The following is a 24,550-nucleotide window of genomic DNA, read 5'->3' on the forward strand; positions in this document are numbered from 1 at the left end:
GCTCTCTCGCTCTTTGTCTCTCAAATTAGTAAATAAAATCTTAAAAACAGATATGTTTTTAAAAAGTAAACAGGACTTTCTCTACGTGCCACAAAGCCAACGGAGTGGAAGCACGCTGTGTGGTCCTAAAGCAGAGGGTGCAGGTCAGATTTCCCACCCCAGGCACGCGTGGCGGGCCCCGAGTGAGCCTAGCACCCCCATAACTTGGGGCCTTTCTCCCTTCCCGGTGGGCCTGCCCCTCGCTCTGTGGGGCTCCTGGAACCACCACCCCACCCCCACCTCCCTGTCCCTACTTCTCACGTCATCACGCTCGCCAGTTACATTTTACTGCCCAGGTATGTTGCTTCATGTCCCCAAATGTGAGATTACAGCCTGTGTCACAGAGACACATTTGGGACTTGTCGTCCTAGAGGCCAACACTTGGACCGAGGTCGCAGAGGACAATAGTCAGGGACAGAGGCTAGAGTACAGAGAGGATGGGCCCCGGGTGCCTGGAACTCAGTCAGGGCTGGGAGGAGGGAGGGGGAAGGAGTGGGAGGAAAACCTGCAGCCCTGGGGCCCTGGTCCCCTGGTCCCCCTGGAGCCCTGCAGCCCTGGAGCCCTGCACCTCTTGAGCCCTGGAGCCCTCGTCCCCTGGAGCCCTGATCCCCTGGAGCCCTGCAGCCCTGGAGTCCTGGTCCCCTGGAGCCCTGGTCCCCTGGTCCCCCTGGAGCCCTGCAGCCCTGGAGCCCTGCACCTCTTGAGCCCTGGAGCCCTCGTCCCCTGGAGCCCTGATCCCCTGGAGCCCTGCAGCCCTGGAGTCCTGGTACCCTGGAGCCCTGGTCCCCTGGTACCCTGGTCCCCTGGTGCCCTGGAGTCCTGCAGCCCTGGTCCCCCGGAGGCCTGGAGTCCTGCAGCCCTGGTCCCCTAGAGCCCTGGAGCCCTGGTGCCCTGGAGCCCTGGAACCCTGGAACCCTGGTCCCCTGGAGCCCTGCAGCCCTGCAGCCCTGCAGCCCTGGTGCCCTGGACCCCTGGAGCCCTGGTCCCCTGGAGCCCTGGAGCCCTGCAGCCCTGGTCCCCTAGTGCCCTGGAGCCCTGCAGCCCTGGAGCCCTGCAGCCCTGGTCCCCTAGTGCCCTGGAGCCCTGCAGCCCTGGAGCCCTGCAGCCCTGGTCCCCTAGTGCCCTGGAGCCCTGCAGCCCTGCAGCCCTGGTTCCCTGGTGCTCTGGTGTCCTGGAGCCCTGGAGCCCTGGAGCCTACAGCCCTGCAGCCCTGCAGCCCGCTGTTTAAGGAAGGACAAGGTCGTCCACAGTAACGATGGCAGCAACAGGACGGGAACAAACTGTCCACTGGGTCCCCCAAGACCGATGGCTGGTACCGCGCTGGGCGGAGTGCAGGGCTCCTAAGAGGCTGTGGGGGGACTCAGGGTCGGGGCGGGGGGGGACGCTGTGTGTGCACCTGCGTGGTCCTCTCCATGATGCCAGATGTCAGAGCTCGTTGTTACCTGGTTACAGGTTGTACCCGGAGTCACTGAGATTTGGCCACTGCCCCGGGCCCCCCACCTAGTAAGCAGCAGAATCTGGATTGGAACCCAGATCTTTGTGACCTGGATCCCCTAACAGTTATAGGTCGGTGCCCCTCAAGGCTCCTGTGTGCGAGGCCTGGAGATGCAGCCCCGGCTGAGACGTGCCCTTGCCCCTGAGGAGGTCACAGACTGGAAGTGGAGGGACACAGTGAGCAACCAGGACGCAGTGTGACAAGATACAGCGATGGGGGCATTTAAAAAATACTTCCAGAAGCACACAGATAGTACTGGAGAGAAGCCTGCCTGTCCCGGAGGCAGGCGGGCAGTGAGGAGAGCTGAGGAAAGACGGGAGTTGCGGGGGTGGGGGGACTCCGTGGTGGGGCGTCTGCCTTCGGCTCAGGGCATGACCTCGGGGTCCTGGGATCGAGTCCCCGCAGGGAGCCTGCTTCTCCCTCTGCCTGTGTCTCTGTGTCACTCAGAAATAAATAAATAAAATCTTTTTTAAAAAGAAGAAAGCTAAAAAAAGAAAGCTGGGTTGGGGCGGGGGGGGGGGGGGGGGGGGTTGGAGAGAGCTTGACCTTCCAGTACTCACCGCTGGGGGCACAGCGGCTGTCCCCGTGGCCACCAGGGGTCACTGCAGGCCTGGCCCTCCGTCCGCCGGGCCCTCCAGGCTCCCGGCCGCGCCTGCAGGAAGGCGGGAGGGAGCCGAGCTGACCCAGTGGCCACCCTCCCCTCCCCGCCCGCAGGCCAGCCTGCCCTCCGTCCCCGGTCCCGCTGCACCTGCACCGACTCCTGCTCTTCCCCGTCCCGGCGGGGCGCCGGCTGCAGGGGGCTCCCACAGCCCTTCCTACTGGCCAGGCACTGTCCGCATCCCCCAGGCCGCCCCTGGCCACAGGGGAACGCCTGCATTTAAATTAAGTAAAATTAGGAACAAGTACAGTCCAGTTCCTCACCCCCCGTGGTCATTTCAAGGCTTGGGCGGCTCCTGGGGCGAGTGGCCTCCGACCGGACAGCGCACAGCACACCTCCCCGCCGCCCACTGAACCCTCACAGCAACCCCACGACGCAGGGGTAATCGCTTTTATGTGTTCAAGTGTCTGGGTTCTTCATATATGTTGCACATTGACCACTTATCAGTTATATCATTGGCAAGTATCGTCTCCCAATAGGTTGCCTTTCCATTTTGTTGATGTTTTCCTTTGCTGTTCAGAAGCTTTTTAGTTTGATGTAGTCCCCTTTGTTTATTTTTGTTTGTTTCCCTGGTCCAAGGAGACATTTCCAAAAAAGAAAAGAATATTGCAGAGGGGCTCCTGGGTGGCTCAGTCAGGTGTCCAACCCTTGATTTCGTCTCAGGTCATGATCTCAGGGTCATGAGGTCAAACCCCACATTGGGCTCCACACTCTAAGGGGAGTCTGCTTCTCCCCTTCTCCCTCTTCCTCTGCCCCTCTTCTTCTCTCTCTCTCTTTCTTAAAAAATAAATAAATAAATAAATAAATAAATAAATAAATAAATAAATCTTTAAAAATATATATATATATTGCTGAGACCAATATAGAGCTTACTACCTATGTTTTCCTCTAGTTTTATGGTTTCTGGCCTTACATTTAAGTCTCTAATCCATTTTGAGTTTATTTTTGTGCCTGGTGTAAGAAAGTGGCCCAGCTTCATTCTTTTGCATGTGGTTGTCCAGTTTTTCCAACACCAGTTATCGAAGAGACCCTTTTCCCCACTGTATGTTCTTGCCTCCTTTGTCAAAAATTAAATTGACCGTATAAGCGTGGATTTATTTCCGGACTATTTTGTTCCGCTGATCCGAGTCTCATTTTCTGCCATTACTATACCGATTTGACTGCTGAAGCTGTGGTAGCCTCCGAAGTCATTGAGCATAATGTCTCCCACTTTGTTCCTCCTCAAGATTGCTTTGGCTACTTGGGGACTTCCATGGTTCTATATAATGTCTAGGATTATTTTTTTCTAGTTCTGTGAAAAAATCCCATTGGTATTTTGATAAAGACTGCGTTGAATCTGTAGATTGTTTTGGAAAGTATAGACACTTTAACAATATTAATTCCATTTATTTGTATCTTCTTCGATTTCTTTCATCAATGTCTTATTGTCTGCTCTGTAAAGGTCTTTCACTTCCTTGGTTCAATTTATTCTTATGTATTTTATTCTTTTTGAGGCAATTGTAAGTGGGATTTTCTTAATTTCTCTTTCTGATAGTTCATTATTCGTATAAACAGAAATGCAACAAATTTGTGTATGTTTATTTTGTATTCTGCAGCTTTACTGAATTCACTTATTCTAATAGCTTTTTGGTGGAGTCTTTACAGGTTTCCACATATAGTATCATGTCTGTAAATAGTGACAATTTTATTTCTTTTCTAATTTGGATGCCTTCTATTTCTTTGTCTTGTCTGATAGCTGTTGCTAGGACTTCCAATAAAATGCCATTACCATTTAAGTAAAAATTACCATTTTTACTTAAATGGTAAGAATGAGGTTGCCTGGATGGTGGAGCTAGTAAATGGTAAAAATTACCATTTTTACTTAAATGGTAAGAATGAGGTTGCCTGGATGGTGGAGCTGGTTAAGCATCCAGCTCTTGGTTTCAGCTCAGGTCAGAAGATCAAGCCCTATGCTGAGCTCCACCCTCAGTGTGGAGTCCGTGTAAGACTTTCTCCCCTTCTCCCTCTGTCTCCCCCTGCCCTCTCAAATAAGTGGATAAATTTTAGGAAAAAGTGAGAATGGTGATCCTTGTCTTGTTTCAGAGCTTAGAGGAAAAGCTTTCAGCTCTTTATCCTTGAGTATTCTGTTAGCTGTGGGTTAATTATAAGTGGCCTTTATTATTTCGAGGTATTTTCCCTCTATGCCCACTCTGCTGAGATTTTTTATCATAAAAGGATGTTGAATTTTATCAAATGCTTTTTCTTCATCTATTGAGATGATCATGATTTTTATCTTTCATTTTGCTAATATGGTGTATCATGTTGATTGGTTTGTGTATATAGAATCAACCTTGAAACTCAAGAATGAGTCCCACTTGATCATGGTGTGTCGTCTGCTAATATTTTGTTGGGAACTTTTGTATCGGTGTTAATCAGGGATATTGGCCAGTAGTGTGTGTGTATGTGTGTGTGTGTGTGTGTGTGTGTGTGTGTGTGTGTGTGTGGTGTGTCTTTGTCCAGTGGTTTTGGTATCAGGGTAATGCTGGCCTCTTAAAATGAGTTTGAAAGGGTTCCTTCCTCTTCAATCTTTTGAGATAGTTTGAGAATAGGTATTAATTTTTTTCTAAATGTTCAGCAGAATTCACCCGTGAAGCCGTCTTGTCCTGGAGTTTTATTTGTTGGGAGTTTTTTGGGTACTGATTCAATCTCTTTACTGATAATCAGTCTGTTCAGATTTTCTATTATTTTCCTGATGCAGTCTTGGAAGATGGTATGCTTCCAGGCATTTATCCACCTAGGTTGTCCCTTTTGTTGGCATATAGTTGTTCACAGTAGTGTCTCACAATCTTTTGTATTTCTGTGGTGTCAGCTTTAACTTCTCTGTAATTTCTGATTTTATTTATTTGGCCCCTCTCTTTTTTTGTTGATGAGTCTGGCCAAAATTTGTCTACTTTGTTTTCTTTTCAAAGAACCAGCTCTTCATTTCATTGATCTTTTCTATTTTTCTGTCTCTATTTCATTTATTTCCACTCTGGTCTTTATTATTTCCCATCCTTCTACTAACTTTGAGCCTTGTTTATTCTTTTTTCAGTTCCTTTGGGTAAAGTTTAGATTGTTTATTTGAGATTTTTCTTGTTTCTTGAGGTAGGCTTGTATGGCTATGAACTTCCCTCTTAGAACTGCTTTTGCTGCACCCCATACATTTTGGGATGTTGTGTTTTCATTTTCATTTGTCTCAAGGTATTTTTTTATTTCTTCTTTGATTTCTTTATTGTCCCATTGATTGTTTAGCCTCCATGTTTGTTGTTTTTTTCCCCAGTTTTCTTCTTGTAATTGATTTCTAGTATCATACCATTATGGTTGGAAAAGATTCTTGATATGATTTCAATCTTCTTAAATTTGTTAAGACTTCTTTTGTGGCCTAACGTATGATCTATCCCGGAAAATGTTCCATGTGCACTTGAAAAGAATGTGTATGTGTTTTTGGCTATTTGGGGATGCAATGTTCTATATGTATCTATTAAGTCTACAAACCACAACTGGATAAAATTCTGTCTCGCTCCCCCCTCCATCATCCTCCCCACTTCCTTTTAGCCCTGAATTTTTCTTGGAGTTTTAGTATTATGGGTTTGATCCCTCTCCCAACCCATCTCCATCTTGGTTTGAGATCAGCCTGGGTCCTGAAGATTCCTAACCTAGCAGCAGGCCCTAGGGTCACCTTCATGGCCAAGGGAATGGTATGCAGCCAGCTCAGCTCAGAGACCCAATTCCACAAACGCCTTTAAAAATGTCACTATGTCTCACTGTTCAGGGGCAGAGTGAGGAGTCAGGAAGAGTTCACACACCCACGCTGCCAGAACCTGGTGATAGAAGCTAGGGTAGAAGCTTCAATGTTCTGCATGCAAAGCACAATAAGTGCTTGCAAGCTAATCATTTGCGGTTGCCCGATCTCTACCTTAGCTGCAGGCCTGCAAAGCTGCTGCCCTACACTCTGGACCTGCAGCTGAGCAAAGGCGTAGACGACTCAAGTCAAGAGACCTGTTGAAAAGAGACCAACAGGGGAAAATGTATAAACGTTCACGTCTTAAGGTGAGTGGATAAGATATCCATCTCCTACTTCACTTCCTCGCCATGTTCACCTCTCCCCCAACCAGAGTCACATGAGAATTGCCTGCCAGTGTCAGATTATTTTCCCACTTCCAGGGAATTAGGGAATCTAGAGCACAAAAAGTTAGAAAGTTCACACCTCCATTCTTGTCTTTGACAATAAGCACATCGAATTCTTTCCAGACTGTATGGAACTTCTCACCTAAAGACTTCCAGGAAACACTTTACTGTCAGAAAGTGCTTCCTGGTACTTTACCCAAAACCCTTGTGCTTCAGTTTAAACTCCCATGTTCTATCCTCAAAGAAGATGAGGGTGGTGTGGCCTTTTTCTCTGTTGAGGGCTCACTAAGTAATTTCCAGGTTTCATCTGTTAAAAGGGATGCTGCTATGAACATTTTTGTACATATCTTTTGATGCCAACATATATGCATTTCTGTTCAATATGTACCTAGGAGTGAAAATGCTGGGCCATCAGGTATTTTTATGATCCGTTTAGTAGATTCTGTGAATGCAGTTTTCTAAAAGTAGTTGTACCAACTTAAACTCCCCCTGGAGGTGTACAAGAGAACACCTTACATCCTCACCAGCATGTGGTTACTATCTTGATAGTTTCAGCCATTCTTATGGGGCATGTAGTGGTGTTTCACTTAGTTTAAATTGGCACTTCACGGTTATTTATGAAGTCAAGCTTCTTTTTCTGTGTTCATTTGGCACTTGGGTATCTCCCTCTATAAATTACATATTCAATTATTTTGCCCATTTTTCCAGTGGATCGTCTGTCTTTTTCTTACTGACTTTTAGAAAGTCTTATATTCTGGATATGGGTCCTTTCTCGGCCACGTGTATGGAAAATATCTTGTCACCCTGTGGCTTGCCTGTTTGCTCTCCTACTAGTGCAATTCAAGGAACAGTTCTCAAAATAATAACCTGACAGTCTTAAAACCTCAGATTCAGAAACTCCAGCCCATTCCACTCCGACCTCATCAATCCCGGAGTTCCTCCTGAACTGGTAGTCCCGGGGGCCATTTTCAGGATTCCACTTTTCCACCTCATTGCAGTGCACAGAGACTCACTTTTCTCCTTGGATAGAAGGAAACCTTGGAGAAGTGGACATCACTCAGGGTGGGGGACGGATGATCTTGGCGTTTTCAGAACTGTGCTACCTTCCAAGATAAATGATGTTGAAATCACACAAATTCTGGCTGTCTCTGGATCTTTCCATAGCCATGTCCCATCTTGATTCATTAGCATGAGCTTTTCAAAGCCACAGAGTGTTCAAGGGTTTACTCCATGACTCCTTCATGCAGCATTGTAAAGGAAGTTCACTTCTATTATACCTCTTCAACCAAAGAGGAAATACTAATTTGAACTTTTAAAGTTTCTTCCCCACTTCCTCTATTGAAGTAGCAACACCACCTACATCAGAAGGGTCACTCACCCATCCCTGGGCCTGCGGCTTAGATCCTCTCCACTCCACCCTGACTCTGCATCTGCCTTTAGCTGGACCTATGTCCTTCCCCTGTGCCAGGCTAGGTTCCATGCTGCTCTACAGGATTGTGTTGTTCTTTGGTAAGTCACCAAGCATGAGCTTTCCCTCCTTGGCACCAAAGGCTAAGTTATTTGGGTCTTCTACTTTCACCTTTCTGAGTTCAAGTGGGTTTAATGAGGGTGTGCACATGGGTATGCTTGACAGAGATGGGGTGTAGTGGGGGGGGCTCCTCTTATGTTTCCCATCCCTTCGTCCTTGGAAGGGGAGGCCTTCAATGTATCAGAGCAAAATTAGGGAGACAGAAAATCACATTCTGAGGCCCAATGACATGTTTACCCTGTCAAATAAGATTAAATTACTTATCAGGCTGTCTCAAAAGGAAAATGAAGTTATAGAAGGAAAGAAGGCTTGGGATGCCTGGGTGGCTCAGTCGATTAAGCCTCGGCCTTCAGCTCAGGTCATGATCTCCGGGTCCTGGGATCAAGCCCTGAATCAGGCTGCTTGCTCAGCAAGGAGTCTGCTGCTCCCTCTCCCTCTGTCTCTCTCTCAGCTTGTGCACATTCTCTCTCTCTCTCTCTCAGATAAACAAAATCTTTAAAAAAAAAAAAAAGAGGAAGGAAAGAAGCTTTGGGCAGGGCGTGGGCTGGACAGGATTAGGGAAATGGGAAAAGGTAGTTCTGTGCATTTTGCTCAGCAATAGGTAGGCTTTTACAAAAAAACAAAAGATTTATTTTTATGAAGTTTCAGTGTTTTCCTAGAAGCAGTCAACAATGACCAGGCTTCTCATCTGATCAAGAGGCCTTGCTCTGAGTGTCCAAAGCCCTTTACCCACTGGCCATCCCCCTTCTCCCTACATCATCTCTCTGTTGGGGATGGGCAGGTGCAGAGGCTGCTTCAGGTCTGACTGGTCCTTGGGGATGGTTCGCAGGATCAAATCCATTCTCCCTGAGGTATGTCTCTCTCCTTGATGCACCTCCCCAGAGGCCAGTCACCCTTGCCAGCAGTGGAACGGACTGCTCCTCCAGTGGCAGAGAACTATGAGGTGGGGAGAGGGTCACTAGGCACCTCCCAGACTCAACCCAGTCTCAGCCACTATTGCCTGCTACACTTAAAAGGAACATGTCTGGGCACATATTCCACGTTGCCTTACAATTTCCAAGTTGACTTACTTTTTGCTTTATACTTGGTCCCAGTAGTTTGCTTGTTTGTTTTCGTTGAACCAGAAAAACAAAACCATTTCTAAATACGATCTCTTCCTGGACAGAGTTTTTGAGAATTTGACCCTGCAAGGAAAACCCTTGTCCCACTCGGTGCTCTTCCTTCCCCCACATCAGTGTTGTCCTGTGTGCTTATGAACGGCCCTTTGGACAAGTGGAAAGGTCCAAGGGCAGGGTCAGGATGGCCTAGTGCCTGGATAGACTCCAGAAGAAAGGCTTTCAAGGGCAAATCACTACCTTGTAAAAGGAACAGCCCTTGCTGGGCTTGACTGGATGAAGTCCAAGTGCTTTCCAGCGTGGAACCCATGATCTGGAAGAGAGAGAGAGTCAAAAACTGGCTGACTAGGGGACAAGGTGGTAGAGGACCCAGGCCCAACGGAGTCACACTTGATGCTTGGGGACCTCAGGAAACCAATCTAAGATGCCGGGACCCCATGGCTAGGTGTGGAGAAACAGAGTTACCCTAAGTGCAGAGCTGCTATTTCCTCTTAGATGTGGGCAGAGACAAACAAGAAAACACCGAAGGCCTGCTTTGTAGTGCGTACGGTATCTCACCTCACCTTTAGAATCATAGGGCGGGTATTTTTTTTAATCCCGATTAAACAATTGGGGATATTGAGGTTCACGATGGTTAACAAACTTGCGTAGAATTGCTCTGCTAATGAGCACAACAGATGCAAACCCAAGTCCACTTGGTGCTACCCGCGTGCTCTCTCCATCCCGCCGCGATACCTCTAGCACAGCTGTGGTTGGGTTTTAATCAAGTGAGACTGGAAAACAAAATTCAGTCCAAGTGCCTGGTGGGGCACGTTCACACAGTAAGCGGTGCCTGTTACTATTATGACTATCAGGGATTCAAGAGGCCAGGGGCCCTGACGCCGAATGTGCTGGTACCTGGCTGTACACTAAAGGTGTATTTGAAGTTTAGGAGAAGAACCTTACATTTCTTCTGAGCTGAGCATTCGCCAAGTTCAGTCCCAGGGCTGGAACCCACCCTCCGTAGACACGCACGCGGGCCATGACAAGTATCTCAGAGCTTCCAGAACACGGCCACCCCCTGGCACCATGGAAGCACGGCATGTTCCAGTGTGCTCGCGCTCACTGCTGAGAGGGTCCCTCATGCTCTGCTGAAACCTGCTTCCCTGATCTCCCTCATTTCCATGAATTAGTCCCACTTCTGCCTAAAGTCTCTCCCTCTCTCTTAAGCTTCGCCCATCAGCTATTTGAAGACCCCTGTGTCCCTACTCTGCTGGGTCTTTCTCAGACAAGTATCTCCCAGTGCCTATGAGTGGGAAATGGTGTCGGGGCCCCATCCATCATGCTGGTTGGCCTGCTTGGTCCCCATACACTTTGTCCATGGGCCAGGAGCTGGGCCTTCCCCTCCCTCCCACCACGGCCTCACTAGTGCCAAGGTCGGCAGGGCTGCAGCCTCCGCTGTCTATTGTACAACGTATCCAATGGCTGTGTCATCGCCTCATCTTCAGCCTGTAGCAGACTGGGGTCCACGGTGCCCTTTGCAGGAAGTGCCACAAGGCACCCACGGCCCCCCTGCACACCCTACTGCCAACTATCTTCATGACAGACGCTGGCTCTGCAGGCACAGCTCCCTGGTCTCACCGCACTGGACAACAGGTCCCTGGGGCCCGGGGACACCAGCTCATCTGAGGTGTCCCTCTGGCCTCTGGATGCCTTCTCTGCTGTTGTAGGCTTCTATGCCCTCACCCTGTTCACTCACCACTTTGAAGTTGCAGAGGCATTTTTCCGGTAAAGAGGGGAAAGGAAGGGGGCATCACTCTACTGAGAGATTTTAGTCACTCTGAGGTCAGGCCTTCCTTCTGCTTTCAGTTAAAACAGTAACCACGTTTCTAGGAGGCGGGTCACTAGCCATACGGCACTGCAAGGAAGAAATGACTGTGGTGGTTCCTGTCCTATAGACAGAACCAGGAATTGAAGGCTGTTGGAATCCACACAGTTCATCCAAGTTCCCACCGAAAGAGAGGGATTCAGGAGTTAGGTTCAGGTCCTGTGATTCCAGACCCTGCGTGCTTCCCACCACACCAAGCGCAGAGGAAAGATGTGTTTAGATGGGGCCGGAGGCAGATGGAGGGATGGCTAGAGAGGCGCGGGATTCCTCGCACACTGAGAGCCTGTGGCTGAGCTAGCCCCGAGCTGAGCGCAGAACTGAAACTGAACTCTGTCTGGGTCCCAGGCCACGCGGGCAACACGGGTGACGGCGTGTGAATCAATGTGCCAAACAGCTGCATCTCAGGGCCCTGGTGAGAGCGTCCTCACCCACGCCTCCCAAGGCCATTCCCACATTTCTCAATGTCTGCCCATCACCCGGGACCTGTCGGTGTGAAGGACACAGTAGGGCCCGAGGACAGCCAGTCTGACTCTTCTCAGCCCTATGCTGTTCTTTGCTTCACCCCTTGACCTAAAGCCTAGAACATGGCCCACCACCTCATGTCCAGCTGTGCCCCTCCATCCCTCGGGCTGGTCATGCCTGTCTAACCTACCTCATCTATCATTTTGTGGCTTGGCCTCTCTTCCCGGGCCATTTTTGTTCTGCAAACATTCATGCATTTAAAAGCATTAGGGGTTGGGACGCCTGGGTGGCTCAGTGTTTAAGCATCTGCCTTAGGCTTAGGGCGTGATCCCGGAGTCCCTGGATCCAGTGTGGGGATGGAGTCCCGCATCGGGCTCCCCGCGGGAAGGCTGCTTCTCCCTCTGCCTGTGCCTCTGCCTTTTTCTGTGTCTCTCAAAATAAATAAATAAATAAAATCTTTAAAAATAAATAAAAGCATTAGGGGCACCTGGCTGGCTTAGTGGGGTGAGCATATGACTCTTGATCTCACGGTCATGAGTTCAGGCCCCACCCTGGGCATGGAGCCTACATAAAATGTTTATTTTTAATTAAAATAAAAATAAAAATTTTGCTCTGATGGGGCCAACTTGGCTTAGTTGGTAGAGCATGCAACTCTTGATCTCAGGCTCATGAATTCAAACCCCATGTTAGGTGTAGAGCTTACTAAAAAAAAAAAAAAAAAAAAAGCAATAAAGCAAAAGCATGATTAGTTCAATTACATAAAAAGATTTGGGGGCGCCTGGCTGGCTCAGTCTGTAGAGCTGTGATTCTTGAGCTCCAGGCTGTGAGTTCGAGCCCATGATAGGTGTAGAGATTACTTAAAAATAAAATCTTAAAAAATAATAGTAAAATGATAGATTGATAGATGATAGATAGGTGATAGATAGAAGCATTAGGGGTGCGTATAGGGGCGATCTGAGCTGCCGGTCAAGGTCCCTCAGTCTTCGTGACCCCGCACCTCTTCATCTGTCACTTCCAGGCTGTGCTCTCCAGAGCTCTGCAGACAGGAGGGGCCACAGGAGTGCGCGGCCTGCCTTTGCTCTCTGAGTTCTTCCGCAGGTGCAGATAGGCACTGGGACCCACCGGTGCACGGGTCCACTCTTCCGTGTCCTGCTTGGGGTGCCCTGCCCCACGTGGCTGGGCACAAAGCCGGCGAGTGTTCATCCAACAGATGCGCGTTGAACACAGACTATTCCCGGCACGGGTCCTCGGCATGGGTGGGGTGGTACAAGGTATAGGTGAGCCCCGCCCTCATGGACCTTGCGTCCTAGACACACGGAGGCAGGCGGTAATGAGGAGGCAATTTAAAGAATAAGGTAACTTCAAATAGAGACAAGGGCTCGGATGTTAATGCAGTGGGGTGCTGTGACAGTGACTGAGGTGAATTATTTCAATTGGGGGTCCCAGAAAGACCTACGGGGGTGACATTTGAACTGAGGTAGGGCAGAGGATTCCAGGCAGTGGGTCCAAAATAAAAGCAGAGTGGCCGGGTGGCCGGGTGGCCGGGGAGCAGGGGGGCTGGGGGGGCTGAATGGTTTGGGGAGCTGGGGGCTGTGGGGTAGGGGGGATGGGGGGATGGGTGATTAGGTGGTTGGGGCGCTGGGAGTCTGAGTGGCTGGGGGGCTGGGGGCTGTAGGGCTGTGGGGCTGGGGGCTGGATGGTTGGGTGGCTGAGTGGCTCGGGGTGCTGGGGGGCTGGGGGGCTGGGTGGTCGAGGGGCCAAGTGGCTGAGTGGCCAGCTGAGTGGGTACCCAGGGGGCTGGGTAATTGGCTGATTGGCTTATTGGCTTACTGAATGGATTTGAGCGCCCATCCCTGAGGTGACAGGCCTTCTGGTGAGAAAGTTCTTTCTGCTACTTACCCTAGTTGTGTCACTCTATTCTCTTACGGTTCCCTGTGCTGGGAAAACTGGTGAGTCTTACGTATCTGTCCCTTCCAACTCCAAGTATGTCTCTGGGCCAAAGCTTAATGGATGGGTCATGGGTCCCCTGGAAACATCTTCAGAGCAGCAGACTGAGCCCATTCCTCGGGAATCCTGGCCAGGGCCCAGGCAGAAATGAGACCTGGGACCCCACTGGTCTCAGGCCGAGGGTAACTCCGGGGCCCAGCAAATGGCTCTGGGCCTCATCTCATCCCCCGTAAGTGGCACTGGCCTCCGTCTCCTCCTCTCAGCAGTGCTCCGAAGCTCCTCCGGTCTCCACTCCCCGAGGGCCTGGACTCCCTTCCATCCCTCGAATGTTCAGAGGAGGCAGCTTTGTCCCTCGGCAACCTTTGCCTTCCCGCCCACCCTGACCCTCATAGGGCTCTCTGTCAAGTGGGAAAAACCCTGACCCATGAACAGGGCTGACCAACCAGGACATGTTCTGCAGCACCGGGGGGGAGGGGGAGCTGGAAGAAGTCAAACCCAGCACAAGCAGGGGAGGGGAGGGAAGGGCAGGGGTAGAGAGAAGAGGCAGGGAGAAGTTGGGGAGGCGGGGAGCAAAGCAGAGGCCTGGCTCTGGCCCGACAGGAAGGCCTGGGGGACAGGGAGGCCCAAGGCTGAGAGACAGAGGGAGACAACGGGCCGGTGGGACGCGAGGCTCCGGGCGACCCCGTTCCTGTGTCTCCCAGTCTGGCTGCACCTCCGAGCCTGGCCAGACCCTGTGTTCGAGGGAGACGCCCTGACTCTGCAGTGCCAGGGGTGGAGGAACACAGACGTGTTCCAGGTGGGAGTTCTACAGAGACAGAAAGGCGCTCGGAGCCCCCAGGGACTCGTGGGTCCTGCCCATGGGCACGGCAGCCCTGGAGAGCAGCGGCCAGTACAGCTGCAGTGGGAGGATGGCCCACATCCCACACCTAGGCACGCAGAGGTCGGAGGTGACCACGGTTCAAGTCCAAGGTGAGTCGCCAGCGGGGGGGCCGGGGTGGGGCCGGGGGTGCTGCGCAGGGATCCAGTCTCTAGAGGTCAGCGGTCTGTGGGCAGTGCCGTCGCCCTGGCCGCCCCCCCGGGCCCAACCACAGGGCCCCAGGTGTCCCCACGCTGGCGCAGGGGAGGGAGGAGAAGTGCCCTGAACCAGCCCTGCCCCTCGGTCCCAGAGACCTTGGGCCAGACCCCTCCCTTCTGGGGACCAGGCGACCCCTAGGCCCTCCGCTCTGGCCCGAGGCTCCAGGGACGCCAGTGCTGTGGCTCCCGGCTGAGAGCCGTGGCCTGAGGGACAGGGATGGTGTTCCCCACTGGGCACAGGGCTGGGGCCTGGGGGCGCCCTGGTTAGCGCCTGGCCTCTGGGTGCCTGCGGGTCAGGGGTCCCCTGTGAGCCCAGGCCTCTCCTCCCCAGAGCTGTTCCGGCCTCCAGAGCTGCATGCTGTCCCCTCTCCCGAGCCCCATGAGGGGGCCCCACTGACCCTGAGATGCCAGACAGAGATGTACCCCTGGAAGTCAGCCTCCAGGCTCCTCTTCTCCTTCCTCAAGGACGGCCGCACCTTGCGGGACAGGGACCCCCGGCAAGAGCTCCACCTCCCAGAAGCCCGGGAGGGAGATTCTGGGCTTTACTGGTGCCAGGCCACCCCCGAGGGCAGCAGCGTCCAGAAACAGAGCCCCCAGCTGGAGGTCAGGGTGCTGGGTGAGTGGGGAAGGAGGGGGACACTGCCCGGGATCTGCCTTCAGGTAATGGGACCCCTGAGCCTTGGGGAGGGATCCCCAGGGCAGGAGGGGGCTCAGGCTCCAGTAGCTGATGCCCAGATCCCTGGGGAGTGTCGCTGACGTCCACCCCGTGTGCCCCCAGCCCCTGTGTCCCAGCCTCTGCTCACCCTGAGCCCCGGGCCCACTGGCCTGGCCGTGGGGGACGTGGTACAGCTCTTCTGTGTGGCCCTCAAGGGCTCCCCTCCCATCCTGTACTCATTTTACCTGGACGGGAAGATGCTGGGGAGCCCCCAGGCTCCGCGTGGTAGGACCGCCTCCTTCTCCTTCACCGTGATGTCAGCGTGGGATGCCGGGAGCTACTCCTGCCAGGCCCAGAACAACGTCTCCAAAGAGACGAGTGAGCCCAAGACGTTCTCCCTGGACGGTAGGTCTTGTCGCCCAGCCTGGCTCTGTGCCCCAGCCAGCGGCAGGGGTCAGGGGTCACCCCTCGGCGTGCCCCCCACCCGCACCCTGCGCCGCAAGACCGAGCGTGGACCCTGCTTGGGGCGTCCGTGCCCTGAACCCGGAGGGAAGGCGGGAGGTCGCTGTGGAGGGCGCGGGGGCGCGGGGCCGTCCTGCTGGCACCCTCTGGAGCCCCCTGCCTCCATCTGCGGGGCTCCTCGAGGCCGCACGCGCCCCGATGCCGGCCCTTCTGACCCCTCTGCGCCCGCCGGGGGACACCTCCGAGTCTCATCCTCGATGCCCATGGTGCCCCGTCTCCCCCCGCAGCTCCCCCGGCTGGCTCCCTGGCTGTGTGCAGGCCTGCTGGCCGCGCTGGCCGTCCCCGCGGCACTTCTGGGCCGCTTCAGACCCTGGAGACAGTCCGGTCAGTAACCGTTCCGACTTCCTTAGTGGCCGAACCGCTTAGCCAGACGCTGCCCGGCCGTCGGAAAGCCAGCGTCTCGAGGGCCCCGCTGCTTCCTCCGCCGAGTGGTGGGTGGCAAGAGGGACTCCTCCCTAACCGTCCCACAAAGGAGCCCTCGGAGGGACCCTTACAGCCTCCAACACACACACACACACACACACACACACACACAGACCAGTGTCTCGCGTACCACGGTCAGCCAGAGATGCGCGAACAAAGGCGCCGACAGAGGAGTCCGTAAACGCCGCAGGCGGAGCACACGAGGGCCCCCGCATTTGGAGGAGCATCTGTGGCTGTTGGGAGGACCACGAAAGCCCCGGGCCACCCCCACCTTGTCGGGCCAGAGCTCTGCCGAGCGAGGACGAGGGATGGAGAACCCCGGGAGGCTCAGCGGAGGCTCCTCACCAGGAGGGAAGCGGAGCCGCGGCCTCCCCGCACCGGCCTCCCGATCCTGTGGCCCTGGCCCTTGGCTCCAGGATTCCTCAAGCGTCTCCGCTTGGGGTTATTGTGAGAGTCGCAGCCGAGGAGACGCATCGACCTGACACCTCGAGCGTGGGCTGGCACCTGGCAGGGACTGGCACCTTCTCCCTCGGGTCCACGCGGATTCCGGACCCACCGGGTGGAGACGGGGAGGCAGGAACGGAGGCCCTCACGGCCAGGCTGGCTCCGCACTGCCTCCCACTCTAGCCTGTCTCCGCCTCGGGCCGCATCTAAGGGAAGGCCATTGCTGGCCCGGCTCGTTGCTAGACTTTCAGCCCCGACGGGGACCCAGACCCGCCCACCTCCTGCTCGCCCCGCAGGGCCGTCATCCCTGCTTTCCACTTGCCAAGGGACGAAGCCTTGCATTTCCTTATTCACGTCGGCGGCCCCTTCTGTCGAGGAATCCGCGTGAGATTTTCGGGAGCCAGGCCTGACCACTCTGGGAGGAGGACCACCCGGTGCTCCTCCCCAAGCTCCCACCAGGACACCTGCAGGGGCCTCTCCCCGGTCCTGACCCCCCAGCCCCCCTCCCCACAAGCTCCCCCGTTAGGGCCTAGACCAGCCTCCGAGCAGGTCTTTGTCCCACAAACGTGCCCTCTAGTCTTGAGTCGAGGCTCCACGCAGGCTGTCTTGCTTTAAGCTACGGCTGTGCAGGAGGAGGACGGGAGGACGTTGGAGGCGGCCGGAGCTAGCTGGGGCGTCTGCACCCGACTGCCACCGTCCCGCCTCCCCCCGGCCCTGCCGTGGACGCCTGGGAGCCCCCGGGGCCTGTGCCCCCGGCCCCTCAGCTCTGGGTCCGGGCACTAAAGGCAAAGCAACAGGCCCGGCCGTCTCCCCGCCAGCCCCCGACAGGACGATGGGAGAGCGGGCGCTGCTGCAGGCCCCTCGGGAGGAAGAAGCGCCTCGTGGGAAACGAGAGAACACGTTCCCTTGCAGACGCTGCTGCGGTCCCACGCGGCCCCACTGCCAGCCTGGGGGCGCCTGGGCCCCACTGCGTGACGGAACCTGTCTCCTGGGAAAACAGGGCTCCCGGTGGTGGCCCCGGTCCTCTCATCTCAGAGTCCCAGGCGTGCAGAACCTTCAGAATGTCACGCGGGAAACCACCGTTGGGCCCGATTCCAAAGCTTCACCAGAAAACCAGCAAGTCGACGGCTTCGTAGCTCATACCCACCTGCTGACCGCCTCCGGGGAGCACGTCGCTCCCTCAGCACACCAACCTGCCACCTCCAAGGGCACTGGGCAGGCCGTACCTCTGAAGGCGATTGGCAGGACGTGCTGGCCGACGACAGCGAGCCCGGCACCACACAGTGACGCAAGGTGGCACCTGCCCAGGTGTGCGCGCTGTCCTCTGCCTGCTGAACAAGGTCCATTTCGCCACGTGTTGTCACACCGTGTGCGGAACAGAGGAACCCCCGGAGCCCATCAGAGGACGGAGACCCAGAAACAGCCCTGGTGAACGAGCACCAGGGAGGGGTGCAATGACAGGGAGCGCTCTGGGTCTTACAGGAAACACCACTCCCACGACCCGGCCAGCTAAGGAACGTTCCTCGGGCACCAAGTGCTCTAAAACACACGTGTGAGCCCGTCCCTATCCTAGGAGCTGATTTTGAGAGCCTTGGAAGCACCTGCTCCCCTGAGGCAACATGCTAGTGGAGAAAAAGCCTATAAACCCCGGTTAAGACTCTGCCCCTACCCCTTACCTATGTGCCTGCCCTTGGAGAGGTCCCCTCGCCCAGCCTCTGTCGCCTCACCTACGAGTGATACTAGGACGTCCCGGTATCAACCTCTGCAGGACGGTCGTGGAGAATACCAGACGCCAGAGGGTCAGGAGGAGAGGCTTTCTTGCCCCCCGGCTGCGTGCCGCTCGCTGGGCCAGGCGCCGAGCGGGGAGCAGCCCCCGCGCTGCAGTTCCCGGGCCCAGGGTCTGGCACGCAGCGTGTGGCCAAAGCCAGTAGCTTTCCCCCTTCCGGAAAGCAGCCCGCCTGGCGAGCCTGGGCCCTCTCCCTGCTTCCTCCCGGGCTGTGGCTCCCATGGGGCCACATAGGGTATTTCTCAAAGGAAACGTGTCATGAAAATTCACCGCGTCCAGACCTGCGGCTTGGCCCTCGTGAACAGACGAGCCTGAGACGCGGGCAGCCTCCACTGCCTTTCCTTGTCGCGGGCTCCCTCTCTCTGACGGAGCTCAGAGTCGTGCCTTTGTGTCTCCCAGGGCCGCCTCCGACCCAGGATCCACCCCCAGCCCCAGCCGGAGAGCAGCACGCGGTGTATGGCAACGGTGAGGACCTGCAGCAGGGCCACGCACGGTGGGTCCCGGAAGGCCGAGGAGGGCCTCTGGAGGGGACAAGGACAAGGAAGCCCTGCAAGCCCCAAGCCTCAGGAGTCAGTCACTGGGGAAGGAAGTAGACGGCTTCTGGGGAGAGCGTGTGGAGCCAGTGCATGGGGCTCGGGGAGGGAGGGACAGGGAAGTGGCGGGGATGCCGGGCCTCCAGGCCGAGGGCAGGGGATGGTTAGGCCAGCGGCCAGCCCCGGTCCACCAAGTAATTCTGTAAAGAACATTACATATGAGTCGTGTAAGGCTGCTTTTGCACCACGGAGCTGAGTGATGGCAGCAAACACCTTACGGCCAGCCGGGCCTAAAACATTGACTTTTTAACAGAAAATGTTTGCCAACCTCCAGTTAAACAGTGTCAGGGCTGGTGAAGCCTCTAGAACCTGCTGTGGGGGCAGGCAGCTTTTGCCAAGACGGATATCCCACGTTACTAACGGCCTCCCACTCTCAGTTCCCACCTGGCTCCCCCCACAGGTGTTCTCGGGACACTGAGGCCTCGAGGTGGGACAGCAGGTGGGTCCTATTCAAGCCTCATTCCTTCTTTCAGTCACTTGGCAGGATGAGGATGAAGAAGCTGATACGTATCCTTCAGACCTCGCAGTCCTAAGGGAGCCTGAGGGTGAGTAATCTCGGACCAAACTCGATGCCCCCGCTAATGTAAAGGGGAAGTTTGGGGCCTGGGCTGAGGTATCACCACCACTACCACCAACATTGCCATTTTACAGCGACAATTATCATTATCACGTCTACCACCACCATCACCACCACCTCCACCACCCCCATCACCACCACCAATACCATTACCACCATCAACAACAACACTATCACCCGACCATCACCACCATCACCCCTTTCACCTCCACCACCACCATAGCCACCATTGCCACCATCACCATCACCAACAATACCACCATCACTACCATCACCACCACCAAAACCATTACCACCATCAACAACAACACTATCACCCCACCATCACCACCATCACCCCTTCCCCTCCACGACCACCACCAATACCATCACCACCAACAACACCACCTCCTCCACCCCCATCACCACCACCAATACCATTACCACTACCATCAACACTACCTCCACCACCCCCACCATCACCACCATCACCCCTTTCACCTCCACCACCACCATAGCCACCATTTCCACCATCACCATCACCAACAATACCACCATCACTACCATCACCACCACCAAAACCATTACCACCATCAACAACAACACTATCACCCCACCATCACCACCATCACCCCTTCCCCTCCACGACCACCACCAATACCATCACCACCAACAACACCACCTCCTCCACCCCCATCACCACCACCAATACCATTACCACTACCATCAACACTACCTCCACCACCCCCACCATCACCACCATCACCCCCTTCACCTCCACCACCACCATAGCCACCATTGCCACCATCACCAACAACACCCCCATCACCACCACTACCATCACCACCAACACCCCTACCACAAACATCACTACGTCCACCATAATGACTATCTTTTATTTTTAAAGATTTTATTAATTTATTCATGAGAGACACACAGAGAGAGAGGCAGAGACAGGCCGAGGGAGAAGCAGCCTCCCGGTAGGAGCTCGATCGGAACTCGATCCCAGGACCCCGGGGTCACACCCTGGGCCAAAGGCAGGCGCTCAACCGCTGAGCCCCCCAGGGATCCCACATCATGACCGTCTTCAACATCATCTCCACACACCACCACTGCTCCCACTGGAACCAGGGAGATTTTTTGCCTTTTTCTGAGCCCTGCGGAGGAACAAAGAAGGGAGAGGAAGGAATGATGCAGCTGGTCTTCACCCCAGAGTAGAAGACTCAGCAGGACATTCCCGGGTCTGAGAGGAGCCAGGAAGACCGTGCACTTCAGCCGCAGATCCCAGACTCAGGATGGGGGGAGTCGAGTTGGAGAGGACGGCAAGGGGGCATCCTAGGAAGAGTAGGGGCTTCGGAGTCAGTCAGACCTGAGTTCAAATCCTGACTCCGTGTACTCACTGTGCGACGGGGCAAGGTGCTTGAGCTTCTGCGCCTGGTCCATTCAGTGGAGGTGCTGCCTACTTTGCAAGGCCGTTGGAAACCCCTGGGCCTGGAACACGGGTTCTAGACGCCTTGAGCACCATCTCGTGTGTAACAGGCACCTCAGAATGGGAGGCTTTTTGTTTTCGTTTTGCTGAGATTTCCACTACTGGTCTGTAAAATGGGTTTGCATCGGCCCCGGCTTTCTGCTCCCTCCACGAAGGGCACTGGAGGAAGAGACAGACGGGGGCACTCGTGGACTCCGGGGCCGGCGGGCAGATGGGGGCACACGTGGGCACCGCTCCCTCCAGACCGGAGTTATAGGGAGACTCGCACACAAGGAAGGAAGGAAGAAGCCAACCCTATGCGCTTTTTCATGGACAAAATAAGGAAATATGGTTGTTTTAGTCCTCGCAGGACGGGGGAGCCTGGGGGGCTCAGTGGTTGTGCGTCTGCCTTCGGCCCAGGGCGTGACCCCGGGGTCCTGGGATCGAGTCCACGTGGGGCTCCCCTCGGGGAGCCTGCTTCTCCCTCTGCCTGCTGCTCCCCCTGCTGTGCGCTCTCGCTCTCCCGCTCGCTCTCTCTCCCCCTCTCTCCCTCTCTCTTTCTTAAATAAATAAAATCTTTAAAAGCTCGTAAGAATAATCCTGGCAGGGCAACACGGTGCGGGCGAAAAGGCGTGATCCGGGGTGGGGCAGGGCGGGCTGCTCGCAGCTCCTTCCCCCCGGCTGGGGAGGCCGAGGTCCCAGGGCCGAGGCTGGCCTGCCGTCACGCAGCTGGGCCGTGGTGGAGCAGCGCAGACCTCGGCCTCCTGGGTCCTGGGCCCACCTGTGTTCGGATGGTGGTGAGGGGTCCTGAGGAGCAAAAAGGGGGAACAGCGTTCCCTGGGCTGGTCCGTGCAGTGAGGGGTGGGCAGCCAGCCTGGGGGGCAGCAGGGGCATGGGGAGCCGCACACCCTAACCCGAGGGCTTCTCTCTGCCCCGCAGCCCGGCCTGCCGAGCCAGCCTCGAGGACCTGGGTGAGTTGGAGCCCGGCTCGCCCCTCACCGTCCGTGTTACATCCGCCTCCTCTTCCTGACCTGACTGTCCCACAGGGCATGTCTGTCATCTACACCGAGGTGAGATGCTCCCGGCTTGCTGACGTTCCAGCCACAAGGCCCAAGACAAGAAGCAGGACCCACGAAGCACCCCCCACCCTGGGAACTTCGAGGAAGCCCTGTACTACTGATGGCACCGCCCAGCACCACCCACCGCGGCCTCCAGCACTCCCCAGGGGGCCAGCGGGGACCCCAACCCCTCTGCAAGTCCCTGACCCCTGAGCCCAGCAGCGAGGGAGCCCGGCGTCCTGGTGGGGTCCCCAGGAGGCTCAAGGAACCCCTCGGTGAACCCCGGGAGCAAGAACAGGAACACCAGGCAGGGCTTCAAGCAGGGGACAGGCCACGGAGGCCACCGATGTCTTCCTGCGGGAGTGGAGAGGGGGAGGGCCTTCCCTCTACGCACCTGTCGGTGGCCCTCAGGTCTGGGCAAGGGCCTGGCCTCACCCCGACGGAGAGAGCGTTAGTCTGTGCACCCCGCGGGGCCGGCCCGGCCGCTCCGGGAAAGCATTTCCTACTGGCAAGCTGTCGCTGAGGCCCCTGAGTGGCCAGGGGGCGCAGGACCCGGGGAGTCCAGGAGTTGGGGGAAACGACCCAGCCCGGTGGCATCTCGGGATTCTCAACCAGAGCCAGAGCCCCCCGGGGACCCCGAACCCTGCCTTCCACGCGTCCCACTTCTGTTCAGACCCCCTTCCGGGCTCCCAGGTTCATGGGACTGAGGTTGTCCCAAACCCCCAAACTGCAGTCACCCCTCAAGTGCTCACGTCTGAGCCGTAGACTCTATCCCTTAAGAGGAGTGGATGGGTCTGTTTCCTGCTACGCCCCGGTCCCGGTCGCCGTGGGGCCTGATGGCTGGTTTGCTTTGGCTCGTGGGGTCCACAGTCCTTGACGCGAGAGGTGGGGGCTAGTGACCAGGGGATGAGCCCTGGACGCCCTCCGGCCCCAGTCCCGCCCCCAGCCCCCTCTCCGGGGAAGAAGCCACCCCACCCACCCCCGGCCTCCCCGTTGAACGGACTGTTCATCCTTGAGCTTCCTAGAGGGACGCCCCCACCGCCGAGTCCCAGTCTCCACTTACATAGGACGGCAGCGGTCCGTGCGCACATCAAAGTCTGCAAGGCCCGGTCTGCCTCCGAAAGGCACTTCGTGGAACAGAGTCCCCAAAAGCCTGGACTTTGGGATAAGCTGTCACCGGATAAGACAGAGGAGCGGCTGGGACTGGGACGCGAGCCTTCTCCTTCTTCGCAGCCCCCACCGGCCTTGCCCTGGCCCAGCCTCTCCGGCCCGCTTGCTCCCGCGCCTCCTCGCTGGGCCCTCCCTGCGGCAGCTCTGACCTCTGACCTCCGCCAGGCTGGGAGCCAGCGCCGGGCCTTCTAGAAGCGAGTCCTCCCGGTCCATCAGGAGACGCCCTCCCCCACCCCAGGCTGTGAGGAGTCAAGGCACCGTCGGGACAGGAGAGGCGGCCCCCCAGCCGTCCCGGGGCCCCTCCCTGAGCTTGGGCACCTGCCGGGAGTGACCCCCGGATGCCGGCTACGGGCGAGAGCAGAACCGACCACCAGCCAGCGCGCCCAGCTCTCCAGCCAGCTCGCAGAGCAATTTGCTGGTTTGATCATTAAAAAAAAAACAAAAACAAAACAGGGCTTATGTTTTGTGTGTCTCCTTTTATTTGTCTTTTAAGTAGATTGCTCTTCCCCGAAGTCTGCAAAAGCACAGGCGCACGATGGATTCAAAAGGCAGCTCGGCTCCTCGGACACAACACGGTGGGTGAGAAGCCCGACCCCACAGGACGCTCGCTCACGCGCTCGCTCCCCTGCAGCACCCGCCTGTGCTGCGCTCCTTCCCCGGGACCCCTCCCCACCCCACTTCTGTGGGCACAGCTGAACATATCCTCTCCCCTTCCTGCAGAAAAGAATGAACTGGGATTTTTTTTTTTTTAATGAACGATTACTAAGAAAGTTGAAGGAAAAGAAAATCCCCAAAAGAACACAGAGAAAGCAGAGGTGTCCGAGGAGACGCCAGCCCCTTGCCAGTGCTCGGGGCAGCGGCTGCGGCTGGTCCCAGAGACCCCGGCGCCCCGGGAATGGGAGCCTCGCGGGTGGCAGGGGATGGACCCGCAGACCAGGGACGGGCCCACGGCCCCCCCCACACCCCCTGCCGGGCTCTGGCTGCAAAACGCTCTTTCTCCCTGAGTCGGAGCTAAGTGCAGGCACCCAGCCATGGGGAGTGGCCTGCTCAGGCTGGGGGCCTGGGACCGGGTCTGTGGGGCCAGGTCACCCCCGGGGTGGGGGCAGGGAGCGCGGGCCTCACAGCTGCCCCCACCAGCACCCCTGGTCTGACCGTCCCCGGCCACCGTCCTTGCTTCCCAGGTGGCTTTAGACACAAACCACGTCAGTGGAGCGTGGCCCTTCCCCGAACCAGGCAGTTTGCAGATCCCCGGATTCCTTCCAGTTCCAAGTGTATGTGAGATTTGGCTAGAAAATGAGGCCTTCAACGTCCTTACCCAAATCAGCAGCTACCATGCAGCGCTGCGTCCTTCATCTTTGCGTGGACCGCGATGATGGGAAGGACAGACGGGGAGCGCGGGCCGGGGAAGATCCAGGCTCCTCGTCCCCTGCGGGCTGTGCTGGGCCGCGAACTCCGGTTCCCGTGTCCCTGCGCCCTGCTGAGGGGAGCTCCTGACATGGGCTGAGGGACAGGTGTGCACCGTGGACGTGGGCTGAGGACAGGTG

At 56.0% G+C, this 24,550-nt stretch overlaps 1 protein-coding gene and 1 long non-coding RNA gene across 3 annotated transcripts; one reads left to right on the forward strand and one right to left on the reverse strand.

The window, feature by feature from the left end:
- The first annotated feature begins 13,820 nt into the window (after positions 1-13,820).
- Positions 13,821-23,385, forward strand: LOC144307203 (uncharacterized). 2 transcript variants are annotated; one of them, XM_077886757.1, is made up of 6 exons: positions 13,821-14,226; positions 14,797-15,391; positions 18,561-18,654; positions 19,228-19,299; positions 21,718-21,749; positions 21,825-23,385. In XM_077886757.1, exons 2-6 carry the CDS (start codon positions 15,314-15,316, stop codon positions 22,047-22,049), a joined length of 501 nt encoding a protein of 166 aa, XP_077742883.1. In that variant the 5' UTR covers positions 13,821-14,226; positions 14,797-15,313; the 3' UTR covers positions 22,050-23,385. The 2 variants fall into 2 exon arrangements, 1 of the variants encoding a protein (XP_077742883.1); XR_013374136.1 differs by having other exon boundaries at positions 21,718-23,385.
- Positions 20,246-23,134, reverse strand: LOC144307204 (uncharacterized). Its single transcript, XR_013374137.1, has 4 exons — positions 22,900-23,134; positions 22,589-22,708; positions 20,711-20,958; positions 20,246-20,467 (listed from the first exon to the last, which is right to left on the reverse strand). It is a non-coding gene; the product is annotated as an uncharacterized LOC144307204 (long non-coding RNA).
- Positions 23,386-24,550: the final 1,165 nt, after the last annotated feature.

The sequence above is a fragment of the Canis aureus genome, chromosome 38, assembly GCF_053574225.1.
Source record: "Canis aureus isolate CA01 chromosome 38, VMU_Caureus_v.1.0, whole genome shotgun sequence".
Classification (NCBI taxonomy): Eukaryota; Metazoa; Chordata; class Mammalia; order Carnivora; family Canidae; genus Canis; species Canis aureus.